The sequence below is a fragment of the Platichthys flesus genome, chromosome 18 (assembly GCF_949316205.1).
Source record: "Platichthys flesus chromosome 18, fPlaFle2.1, whole genome shotgun sequence".
In the NCBI taxonomy this organism is placed as follows: domain Eukaryota; kingdom Metazoa; phylum Chordata; class Actinopteri; order Pleuronectiformes; family Pleuronectidae; genus Platichthys; species Platichthys flesus.
Window position 1 is genome coordinate 21,450,589 of NC_084962.1, and position 12,684 is coordinate 21,463,272.

The 12,684-nt window shown below is 45.3% G+C and overlaps 2 protein-coding genes across 7 annotated transcripts; one reads left to right on the forward strand and one right to left on the reverse strand.

Annotated features, from left to right (window-relative positions):
* Positions 1–38: 38 nt before the first annotated feature.
* On the reverse strand, positions 39–3,797 carry LOC133973458 (kunitz-type protease inhibitor 1-like). Its single transcript, XM_062411335.1, has 10 exons — positions 3,264–3,797; positions 2,690–2,841; positions 1,969–2,110; positions 1,515–1,685; positions 1,403–1,435; positions 1,186–1,314; positions 1,024–1,074; positions 761–931; positions 529–588; positions 39–447 (listed from the first exon to the last, which is right to left on the reverse strand). The coding sequence occupies exons 1-10, from the start codon at positions 3,700–3,702 to the stop codon at positions 266–268; spliced, it is 1,530 nt and encodes a 509-aa protein (XP_062267319.1). The 5' UTR covers positions 3,703–3,797; the 3' UTR covers positions 39–265.
* Positions 3,752–9,254, forward strand: bub1ba (BUB1 mitotic checkpoint serine/threonine kinase Ba). 6 transcript variants are annotated; one of them, XM_062411334.1, is made up of 14 exons: positions 3,752–3,823; positions 4,961–5,041; positions 5,263–5,417; positions 6,193–6,284; positions 6,463–6,554; positions 6,631–6,710; positions 7,091–7,312; positions 7,573–7,716; positions 7,864–7,958; positions 8,086–8,235; positions 8,428–8,555; positions 8,628–8,778; positions 8,863–8,978; positions 9,059–9,254. In XM_062411334.1, the coding sequence occupies exons 2-14, from the start codon at positions 5,016–5,018 to the stop codon at positions 9,183–9,185; spliced, it is 1,578 nt and encodes a 525-aa protein (XP_062267318.1). In that variant the 5' UTR covers positions 3,752–3,823; positions 4,961–5,015; the 3' UTR covers positions 9,186–9,254. The 6 variants fall into 6 exon arrangements, 5 of the variants coding, with proteins under 5 accessions (XP_062267318.1, XP_062267314.1, XP_062267316.1 ...); XR_009924572.1 differs by lacking the exon at positions 3,752–3,823 and adding an exon at positions 4,568–4,690 and having other exon boundaries at positions 5,121–5,417; positions 8,867–8,978; XM_062411330.1 differs by lacking the exon at positions 3,752–3,823 and adding an exon at positions 4,570–4,690 and having other exon boundaries at positions 5,121–5,417.
* Positions 9,255–12,684: the final 3,430 nt, after the last annotated feature.

Genomic DNA, 12,684 nt, shown 5'->3' on the forward strand with positions numbered 1-12,684 from the left:
TTTCTTTAGAGACGAATGAGCAGATTTTTACGACATGAGATATTTAAATGTTTTATTTTGATTCAGATTCAACATTTGACCCCAACAAACACAACTGATAAATATAAGAAACACAAAGTGACAGAAGCCCAACAAAACAAGATCAAACACAAAGTGAACATCTTCACATGTGATGACTCCAGCTTCAAACCACTGATGACCTCACACAGGTCAGTGGTCCTCATGAGGACAGTAGTGATGATGTCACAAAGGTGAGGTGATGACATCATACAGGTTTAGTGGTGCTGTTGTAAACGAGTGTGTCCTGTTCCGACAGCGCCACGTGGGCGGGGCCTGTAGTGACAGGCCTATGGGAGCGCTCCTTCCTGTTCTTCAGGAAGCAGTAGGTCAGGATGGCCAACAGAGCCAAGATGGCCACCGACAGAACCACAGCCAGCGCTATGGTGCCTGAGGAGCAGAGAGGGAGGTCACTATCTGTCCACTGTCCCCTCATATTAAATATATGAGTAATCATCTCAAAGATCTGACCTGAGTCGTCCTTGTCGTCCTCCAAACGGTCAAACATCCCTCTGAAGAAGACGTTTTGCTCTGAAGACACAAACACAACATGAAGTCCAACTAGAGGGACACATACAGGACTAAATGGACTACATGGACGTGAGGGAACTGTAAAGTCAGAGCTGCATGAAGCAGTTACACAACATGGACTGTACTGTGACACGTGACAACTACTTCTGACATGACTTCTCCTCTTTTGTACCAGTCACTCCATCGCAGACATCACCACACTTCTTCTCTTCCTCAAAGTTGTTCTCATTTCCTTGACAACCACCGTAGGTGAAGCGGTGGCACTTCCTGTCCAGGGGGTCGTAGTACCAGCGGGTGAGGTCGGCCCGACAGGGGCCGGTGTGGGGGGGCTCCGCACACCGAGCTGCGGGGGGGGGGGGGGGGGGGGGGTAGAATGCTGTTAGCATGTAACATGTTGGCTTCAGCGGATCATTAGCAGGAAAAGAGGAAACGGACCTTTCTTCTGGTTGATGTCGATGCTCAGCAGGCGAGTGAAGCTCTGGTTTACTGAGGAAGAGGAGGAGGAAGATCAGCGCTATGTGTTTAGTCTTGTGTGTCTGTTTTGTGAGGACGTTTTGTTTGATCTCAGTCAGATGTGAATCAGTGTGTTTGTGTTACGTTTGCTGCAGTGTTCCTCATCAGCTCCGTCGCTGCAGTGTTTCACACCGTCACACTCCAGACTTCTGTCCAGACAGCAGCCACTGCTGCAGATCAGCTGATCAGGACGACAGGCTGACCCACACTCCTCTGAACACACACAAACACAAACACACAACTTCTTATCCTTCACATCCTAAACAGTTAACCCTATCGTAAGGTGCATTGTGGGACTGACCTTTGGGGAGAGTTGCGGCCCTCTCTCCTTTTGCTGTGGACAAAAAAAAAGAAACATGAATCGTCAGTCAGTGTTGTTTACGTGTGTGTGTGTGTGTGTGTGTGTGTGTTACCTGTGACTCCTTTGCAGGCAGACACACACTCGTCTTTGGTAATGTAGTTGTTGTGGTTAGGTTTACAGCCTCCGAACACAAACTGCTCACAGACTTCCTGAACAGCGTCGTAATACCAGCGTGGAAACGCCCCGCGACACATCCCCACCTTCACCGGAGCCAGACAGTACACTGAGACACAGACATGACACCTTAGAGCTGTTTGTGACGTTTCTTATAAAAAACGTTTCTGACCAAGAAAGAAGAACAGAGAAACAGGAAATATGGCTAACTGGTTCTCATGCTAACCTCAGTGGAAGAAAACAAGAGTTGTGTGTGTGCGAGTGGCAGGTATTCCAGTCTAACCAGTTTGAGGCGAGGTGAGGCTCCTCAGTGTAAAAACACTGATTCACACTCTTGTGTGGTGGGAAAACAACTGAATCAACAGGGGACTACATTTCCCATGAGCACTCACAGCTGGACAGCTCTGGGCTGAGGACATGGACGGTGACCTCGGTATCGTCCGATTGGCCGTCGGAGTCGGTGACGGTGAGTTGGAACCGGTATGAACCCGACTGCAGGTTGGAGAGTCGCACCTGGTCGGGGAGATCGGTCTTCTGCAGAATCAAAAATCACTGAATTTGAAATCATAGCAACAGATTCAACACAAACAACTTACATTTAAATTAGACTATAGATACAGTTGTATATATTCTATTTGTGTAAACAATCAAGTTTGCCTCATTGTTTGTTTACTGGGAAGTGACGTTGTAGGAATTAATTCTGTGAAAAAAATCAATACTCATTAAGTAAGAAAACCAAACTAATTAAATTTTGTAGAAGTGGAAAGACTATGCTTTGAAGGACTTTCTTCATCCCGTCTACATATTATTATTATAAAGTCCTCATATTAACTTCTCTTTAATATGAATGTCAATCAATGGATGGTTTCCTACACCTAAACTAAATTGAAACATGATCTGAAGCAATAGATTATGAAATGACAAGTCTTTATTTACTCAAACCAGTTTAGTTTAGTACTGGCGGAACCTGGGGTGTTAATGGTGCTACTGGTCCATCATTACATCCCCTACCCTTGTTTATATTTGTCCTTATCATTATTTGTCATGTACGTTTAAACCATAATAAAATTACTTCTACAACTTTATTTCTATTTTTAGCCCATTAAGCTGTACCTCCGTCTGGACCCCGCTGTCTCCACTCAGCAGACTCCACTGGTAACCAGTGACGTGGGCGTCGCCCAGCGTCAGGCTCTCGATGCCGTTCAGGGTCACCGTCGCACCAGGCTGAACGATGACATCAGGACCTGCGATGGCGATGGGATTATCTAGAGAAACAGTGACGTCACTGAGAAACTGTTTGTGGTTGTCTTGATATGGAGACAAAATTGTATTATCAATTGAGAGAAACTGCCAAAATAAAAGCTGTTGAATTGACAGTGATCAGCTCCTGTTCCTTCAAAATAAAATAAGCTGAATTCATTGTGATCAGCAGCTGAACTGACTTCGATCTGACTGAAAGCTGTGAGTGATGATGTCACCATAACATGGAGGATCAGTTACAGTCATTTATGTATCACCGGTTAACCATTTATCAATCAAAGATCAATCACAATTTCTAAATCAGTCATCAATTATTAAAGTCTTGGTATGAATCATTATTGGCGACCGGCTATTGGCTGTGATCCGTGTATTGTTCTGTGTATTGATCGTCGTTGATCAGGGGACCCTGGTCCAGGTGTGGACTCACCTGTCCCCTGTGGTCCCGCTAGGTGCTTCAGGAACACGGACTCTCGGATGAAGCTCTGGTATCCGTCCTGGTTCACGAACCTGCACACGAAGCGGTTTCTGTGGACGCAGCTGAACAGGTCGCAGGTGCGATTCTCCGATTCTGCCGCTCCGGCGGCGCGCGGCTCCAGCAGCGCCAGGTTGCAGTGCGGGTTCCCGCAGCACGCGCGCTCACAGACCTCCATGGTGTGCACGCGCGCAGTGGACAGTAGCGCCGCCCCCTCCTTCAGTGCGTCCTCCGTGTCCAGCACGAAGTTGTCCTGACCGGAGCGTCGAACTGCGCGGCACTGCGCGTCCTGCGACGCTCCGCCTTGCCGCAGCAGCGGCAGGAGGAGGAAGAGGAGCAGGGGCGACAGCGGGGAAGAAGAGGAGGAAGAGGAGGAAGAGGAGAAACAAGACATTTTCAGCTGCAGTCAGTGTAAATGCAGGAGAGGAAGAGTTTACCGCCTGTTGCTCCTTGGTCTGTTCAGGTGTGTCTCACCTGCTCACACACAGGAAGAAACCTCCCCTGACGTCACTCAGGTGTGTCTAGGAGGCGGAGTCTCTTTGTTGATGTTTTCTCTCAGTATATATAATAAATGTTTTTATCGTTTCATAATAAACTCATAACGTTTTTCTGTGTAAACATGTTTATCTAAATAAAATCAGATGTTTTTAAAAGCTATTGTTACTGACACTAAACAATATCAAGCTCATTTATACATTTATTACGAATGTGTTGAGAGTTCAGTACTTGGGTATATTGAGTTACTTTAGTTACTTTAGTAACTTTCATTACCAGTATCCGTGTGTAGTATCAAAATAAAAGCTCTGAAGATCTGAAGTGATTTCCATGTGAAGTCTTGAAGTTTGAGTAGTGACCAGCAGGAGGCACTACTGCTTAACATTTACTCACTCATCTGAAGGTTATGATCAATAGAGTAAATTAAAGGTGAATCAATTAATCAATAAGATTTATTAAAGCTTTGAAAATAAAACCTTTTGTTGTGACAAATAAATTATCTAGAATTATATAAACTAGATTCTCATATTCATACATTTGTTATGACTGTCGTTAATCTGTTATTCATTTATCAGTTATCTAATATGAATCTATTATTCATTAAGGTTCAGTTATTAATCCGTTACTGATTTATTATTGATGATTGTTGTTCTGGTTTGTTCCTCATTGTTGTTGCAGTTATTGTGAGTCGCTTTAGATAAAAGGGTCAGCTCAACGAGATGTGACGTCATAATTCACATATTTCTAGTGTGTAGTTCACACTCCGACCAGCACGAGCGCTGTAACAGCATATTGGTCACAGCGGAAGTGACGCCGGTGGTTGTGGTAGCATCGAATGAGAAGCGCCGCTGCAGTTCGAACTGAAGAAGCGACTCGTAAACATTGAGGTGAAAAATCAAACTGGTTATTGATCATTATTGATCTTTCATTAACGTTCACGTTCATTCTCCCTTTAAACTTTGGTGATTGACAGTCTCGGTTCTGATGTTTGTGCGCGAACAAAGTGATGAGTTCATTAAATCTGTTTAAATCTGTTTAAATTCATTTAATCTGTTTAAATCTGTTACAGTTCATTTAATCTGTTTAATGTTTATCTGTGACTGGACTTAAAGTGATTATTAATCAATAACAGAGGTTTTCATGTGTTGCTCCTGTAGATTGATCAGACTTGAGTTGTGAGCTCTGATTGGTCCATCACATCCAGGTGAAGCCATGGCAGAATTGCACGTGAACACACAGTAAGATTCAATGACATCATCATTTGCCTGTCGTAGGACATTCAATTTGATCTGAATATTCATCCTCATAATAAACAAGGAAGGTTCATCTTGATGTGGAGATGGTGTCTGACTCCAGAGCCCAGAGAGGGAGCTGGTTCCACTGGTCATCACTGGTTTATGCGTCATGTGTTGGATCAATGTGGAGGAGATTCATCGACTTGTCATCCAATCGTCTGCAGGAGCGCTAAGAGTGGGGCGGGGCCCGAGGAGGAGGGCGGGGCCAGACAGGTCAGTGAGTACTGTAAAGATCAGCTGACCAGAGGACGAGAGGAGCTGAGTGTCGAGGAGCTGAGAGCAGAACGCTACTTCCTGCAGAGACAGAGGAACGTGGAGGGTACGTGGACTGGTGTGTGACTGGTGTGTGGACTGGTGCATGACTGGTGTGTGGACTGGTGCATGACTGGTGTGTGGACTGGTCTCTTGACTGGTGTGTGGACTGGTGTGTGACTGGTGTGTGGACTGGTGTGTTGACGGGTTTGTTGACTGGAGTGTGGACTGGTTTGTGGACTGGTGTGTGACTGGTGTGTGGACTGGTGTGTGGACTGATGTGTGGACTGGTGTGTGGACTGGTTTGTGGACTGGTTTGTGGACTGGTGTGTGACTGGTGTGTGGACTGGTGTGTGGACTGGTGTGTGGACTGGTGTGTGGACTGGTGTGTGGACTGGTTTGTGGACTGGTGTGTGACTGGTGTGTGGACTTGTGTGTAGACTGGTGTGTGGACTGGTGTGTGGACTGGTGTGTGGACTGGTGTGTGGACTGGTTTGTGGACTGGTTTGTGGACTGGTGTGTGACTGGGGTGTGGACTTGTGTGTAGACTGGTGTGTTGACTGGTGTGTTGACTGGTGTGTGGAATGGTGTGTTGACTGGTGTGTAAACTGGTGTATTGACTGGTGTGTGGACTGGTGTGTTGACTTGTGTGTTGACTGGTGGGTTGACTTTTGGGTTGACTTGTGTGTTGATTTGTGTGTTTACTGGTGTGTTTACAGGGGTGTTGACTGGTGTGGTGACTGGTGTGTTGACTTGTGTGTTGACTGGTGTGTTGACTGGTGTCTTGACTTGTGTGTTGACTTGTGTGTTGACTGGTGTGTTGACTTGTGTGTTTTCTGCAGAGAGACTGAAAACTCTAACGGAGATGAAGGAGCAGCTGAGTCATGAGCTCGAGGAGAAGAGGAAACTTTTACTGTTGAAAGAATCACAACAAGTACCACACAATAATACTTATGCAATACTACTAATAACACTACAAATACTAATACAGCTAATGATAACAGTTATTATTATTATTAGGGAATATAATAATAATACTATGTTAGGTTCAGAGGACAAACTAAAACTCCTAAACCGCAAATAGATATGGACAAAGAGCTGATTTGTGTCAGCAGGTGCTTCATGCAGCCGCCTCTCGACCTTCAGCTGCTTCCTCCATCCTGATAGACGATGAGTCACAGTCCACTGCTGCACGGCCTGCTGGGTAATAAACACATGGTTCACGCTTGTGTTTACGTGAATCAGCTGTGACCAAACTCATTACGTGTTTAATCAAACAGAAACTCTGAACTACTCAACGAATTCTTCCTCCAGCCTGATGACACAGGACTGAGTCTGAAGATCCGGGTCCAAAGACCAGGTGAGTCTCTGACCCCAGATCAGGTGAGACCAGGACTCATTCTGAGAAAACGATGTCTTGTGTGTCATTCAAGAAGGCCCTGGAAACTTTAGACTGGCCTTCCCCAGCTTAACCCCCCACCCTAGGTTTTTATTTTGTTTTTTATTTTCTTAGAATACCTCACTATCATTTTTCTTTATATTAAAGATTTTAATTGTTTCCTTATTTTTATCCTTCACCATGTACAGCACCTTCGAGAGCTTTGAAAAGCGCTGTATAATACGATTTATTATTATTAAATTAAACATGATTATATTTTTATTATAGGTCAATAAGAATTCTGTTGTTTTTAAACCAGTGTTCATCGTGTGTTCATAATGTTTTTGTTTTGTGACTTTCAGATTGTCCTGGAGGGACGACCGGAGACCACCTTCTGGTGGACCCCCATCACTCCTCCGTCCCTCAAGAACCAGGCTCCTATACCACAAATAAGCTGAGTCCCATACAGGAGACCAGTGTGGAGGCTGTAGCATGGAGTCTACTGGAAGACCAGAGGCAGGACAAGAACCAGAACCAAGACCAGATCCAGGGCCAGGACCAGAACCAGGAGGAGGTGGAACCTGGTAGGTTATAGTGAGCTAAACAGAAATGAGCTGCAACTGTTAAGTGAGTAAGATATGATAATCCTTTTAGTCCAACAATGATGATTTGTTTTGTGTCATAATCAATTAATCTGCTGATCAATAAACATCATTAATAATCATTAATAATAATCAATAATGATCATTAAACATAGATAATAATCATCAATACTCTGGGTCTTAATCAGCCGACAGGTTGTATTTTTTTCTCTATTGATCTAGTTTCTCATCACATTAATTAGACCATGCTATGCGGGGGGGTGCTGTGGATGCCTGTGACCCAGAGGCTCGGCAGCAGCTGTTGGACATCTGTGATGTCACTTCCTCTCCTGGTTTTCATTGCGAGTCTCGGCCCCTCCCTCCTGTGAACAGCTGTCTGCAGCTGGGTAAGAACAGACACGCCCTCACATGTCCTCCTGTTTGGAGACGTTCTCCTCAGATTGAAGTCTCCCGAGGTCTGTCCTCTCACACACTGCTCTCTTTGCTGCTTCCTGTAAAATGACTAATCCTGTTGTGTGTGTTGTGTCCACCAGGAGGCGACCTGTATCACATCTACTGCAGAGTAGTAGATGAAGAAATGTTCTCTATTTATAAAGGAGCCACGAATGACGACAACGTTCTCGTTAAGGTTTGAATTCACATTACATTTCAATTCAGAAACCATGGTGACAGGTGTAACCTGGGATTCATCAGCAGCTGAGGCTCATGGGTAGTGTCATGTGAACACGGTGTCCATGCTGACACGTCTCCTGCAGGTGAGTCGTTGTCGTGTTCCGTGGGATTTTCATCAGTTTCGTCGTCTGAAGGAAAACTCGTCCGTGGACAGCTTCCCTCAGATCAGCTGTTTCCTGTTCCTGGACGGCTGCATCACGGTCTACACCTGTCCACCTGACCACATGTTCACCGTAAGTTACTTCCTGTCTGCGAGGCACCACGAGCCCCAGACTGAGGACCTGACCCCCCTGTGTGTGTGTGTGTGTGTGTGTGTGTGTGTGTGTGTGTGTGTGTGTGTGTGTGTGTGTGTGTGTGTGTGTGTGTGTGTGTGTGTGTGTGTGTGGGTGTGTGTGTGGGTGTGTGTGTGTGTGTGTGTGTGTCAGGAGCTGACGGAGTGTGAGGACTCGGTGGTTCGTAAATCTCTGCTCCTGCTGCAGTTGGTGTCGGAGCTTCACTCTCGCCACTTGCTTCATGCGGCGCTGCGGCCGAGCATCCTCGTCGCCTCCTATCGGTACGTCGGCTCACAAGAGGGGGGGGGGGGGGGTGTCATGTGACTGAAGCTGATGATTGATTGTTGGTCCAGAGGTCTGAACCTGGAGCGGGTCTTCCCGGTGGACTGGTCTTCATCAGTGGACGTGGACATGCAGCAGGACGTGACCTCGGTGCAGCAGCTGTCCTCAGCTCACTCTTACATCAGAGTCGGTCTCCTGGAGCCGACGTCGCCGCCACAGCTGGTAACATGTCCATCACCTGTTCTCTCTGTACAAACCCACCTACCCGGGATCGGGTGATACTAACCCCTCCCCCCCTTCCGTCAGGTAGACCTGTTGGGCGTAGCTGAGACCGTCCACCTCCTCCTGACCAGCAGCAGGATGGTCCTGGTGAAAGACCACGACGGCTGGACGGCCGAGCGGTTCAGCCAAGACGAGTCCTGGTACTGATATTAAATCATTAATTATATCAATAATTAATATATATCCCATTTCCTTGATTGATATTACTTCCTGTCTGCAGCAACATGTGTCCGGGGACGTGGACGACGTGGAGCAGGTTTTTCCGGTCGCTGCTGAACGCCAGCGGTCGCTGTTCGATGTCCGTCCTGTCGGACGTGACGGAGCAGCTGTCGCTTCTTTTAAAGTAAAACATCATCTGCACTTTCTGTTCGTAATTATTTTTCACATTTAAATCTTTAATAAAGCTGTTTCACTGACTTGGTTTTCTGTGATCTGTGGAAAAAGATTAAAAGACATATCTGTCCCCTCAGCGCTATGATGGAGCGGGGGGGAAGTGGTCGAGTTCATAAACACTTCTGGAGTTTCAGGGGTCAACAGCGTTAGAGTAGAATCCAACTGAAGTAACTGGTGAATGATTCTTCAGAGAGAGAGAGTTAGTGTGAGTCAGTGCAGTGGTCTGCTCATGTCGTGTGTTCGATTCCTGAGGTATGTTAGTTACGTCCTGAACACACACACTAAATGTTGTACTTCTGTCTTAGTGAGGACAATCACGGGCGTAATATTTTCTTAGTATATTCATTATTATTTACTGTTGTGTTAACATTGTGTCAGGGTTGTGATAATGTTGTAATGTTTGTGTTGTTGATGTCACACAGGTGAATTTGTTCACTGTGTGTTTGTCAGGTCAAGTCATGTGACTCAAGTAACTCTAACCCTAAAACCTGAACAGAAAGAGAAGACACACACAAGGAAGTGTGTGCGTGTCTGACTGTGAGTCTGTGTGTCTATATGTGTGTGTTGTGTGTTTGTGACTCCACGAGACGCTCGACACCGCGTGCACACATCGTTCAACGCACCACCGGACGCTGTGTGGGTCTGCCGCCGCAGCCTCATCGACACGCAGAGGAGGCCACGCCCCCTGGTGGACCCGTCCAGGATCACTGAGGTCGAGCTTGGACCCAAGAAGGTCAGAGGGCAGGGGAAGTGGGGGGGCGGGAGGGTGATTCTAGAGCCGAGAGCCAATCATGACACAGATCCACGGGTCAGGACCGAGGTCCCACACGGGATCACAAACTCATCCGTGTGAATTGGTCACAGCGACCTCATCAGTCATGTGATCTCTCAGATGAGCCATCTCTCCGTCTCCTGCCCAGAGACCAGCCCGACCACTGGGTGGCCTGCTGGAGTCCTCCCAGTTCAATCGCAGTGGAGACGTTAGGAAGAGCGACAGCAGCTCCACCTACTGGCAAGACCGGGTTTGCAGCGAGGCCGGTAGCCCCAAGCTGAACGGCGCTCCTCAGGGAATCAAGTGCACCTGCCCGGTGGGGTTTGAGGCCACGCCCCAGAGGACAGGTGTCTGGTACGCCCACAGCGAGGGGAAGGGGGGGACTTCCTGTAACTATAGCCTGAGACTAGGAGCAGCTGTCAACCACCTGCCTGACCGACTGTCAGCTGCTAGAGAAACTCCTCCTCCAACCTCAACGTGAGTCAGATCTGACTCAAGATGACACCACTCTCATATCTGCTCGGGAAAGATGAAGCTACAGCCAGCAGCTAGCTAGCTTAGCTTGTGCTAAAGACTGGAAACAGTGGGAGCTTCTGGCCTGTCTCAAAAACCCTCCAGCATGACGACTTTAAAACGCGGCTACCTTATTTTAACCATGTTTCTTGATATCTAAATATGTTCTCCACCAACATGACCCTAACATCCTGTTTCTAATGATGGGATCTACCTATATACTTTAATACTTAGTCAACAATATATAGTAAATCAAAAAATGGGTTAGGGTTAAACTCTAACCCTAACCCGAACCCAATCCAAGTCTTAATCCTCAAACAGCCCTTTGAAGTAGTGAGGACCAGACTAAATGTTTTCACAATGATGATATTGAACCAGAATTGGCCTCATAACTATAGACAGACACACACACACACACACACAGTGGTTGATGATGTCACACTCTCCTGTGCTCAGGTGTCTCCGGTGTTACACGACTTCCTGGGCTGCATGTTGACTCGTGGCACCGACCTGCTGAAGCACCGGTTCCTGTGCAGCCCCTGGTGGAGCAGCACCATCAACGCATGTCGCTCTGCTAAGAACCTGAGAGTGTACGAGACGCTGAGAGCCGCTCGGGCATCATACCTGTCTCTCATTGGACGCAACGAAGGACTTCAACAGCCAATCACATACCAACTGTTGCTGTTGCCTATCAGACCTCTATCAACCAATAAGGTGAGTTAGATCATCCTAACAATGGCGGCACGGCGACCGGCTGAACACTGACACTCTTGAACTTTGACCTGTCACCCCAGAGCAGGAAGTGATATCATCAAATCTTTTCAAAATAAATGCCGCTTTAGAAGAACTTTTGCTTTTTTTTTAAGAAATTGTACTTTCATGATCCTTGTGGTTCTGGTTTGTTCCTCATGGTTGATGCACTTATTGTGTGTTAGGTTAGGAGCGTCAGCTCAATAAAATGTAATGTAATATAACTTTATGTTCAAGTATTAAAAATGTAAATGATTGATTTGTTTTTAAGGTTTATGAAAGAATAAAAAGTTCAAACTTGAAATTTTTGTTGTTTGTCACAAACTTCTATTTTTGATCAACTTTAGTGGAAATAGGAATATTTAAATACATTTGACAAATTAACACAATTAATTATCAAAGAATACATTTTTATGAAATAATATTTAAACCTTGTCATACATGTTTTTATATTATTTACGTCAGTCCAACTTGGCTTTGCACATGTTTTTATCTTGAATCTTTATCTATTTGTACACAATAATACTGATTAGCTTTTATTAATCTTCACTTTGATTTGAGCCTCCGTTGGGTTTAAATGTTCGTCGTCACAACCGGACTTCGCTCGGGTTCCAGCCCTGAAGATACGAGTTTCTATTTGAGTCAAGACTCTGAGATAAAGAGACACACACACTCGAGTCCATCACAAAACACGTGTCACATCTTCAATCTATTTCTGCTCTGCTCTTTTTATCAGAAACGTCAGAACCAACTTTAAACCTTCTGTGAATTTAAACTGTTTAGTTTTAGACATTTAAACACACATTTAATCATTTCATTATGTTTCACACATGTTTATTCATTAGCCTCATATTTTGTTTGCAGAACAAACATTAAAACAAACCCTGAATCAAACTGAAGTGGATAGTTTGAAATTAGTTAAGTAAATATAAATTAATTAAGTTCAAATAAATAAACAAACTCATATATTGAATTTAGTATTTCCATCAAAATAAACATGAACTAAAAAGCACTAAGAGGTGAGAAGGCTTTTTAAACACTTAACTAGGTCAAGACCTTTTCAGTCAGCAACATTTTCTTTGAATAAATCAAAAGTCACATAAAATAGTTCTAAATCCTGTAACTCGATGGTTGCAATGATTTAACTGTAGAACACACAGAGATAAGTTCTGCTCCTGTAAGTCAATTCTAAATGAAGAAGTGTCCGAGTCTCTATCTGCATCCAGATAAGCATTGAAACTCTACTTTCCTAAAATGGACTTAACAGCCAAAGGTCCTGAATCTGCCCTCCAGGCGCTTCGATGTACCAGGACAAATTTAGTTTGACCTTTTTCTTCTTCAGCGGTTGTCTCCTAATTTGGTCCGAAGTGAGACTTTATAAACGGCCCCCGGCAGCAAAGACTGTGCAGATATTCTTC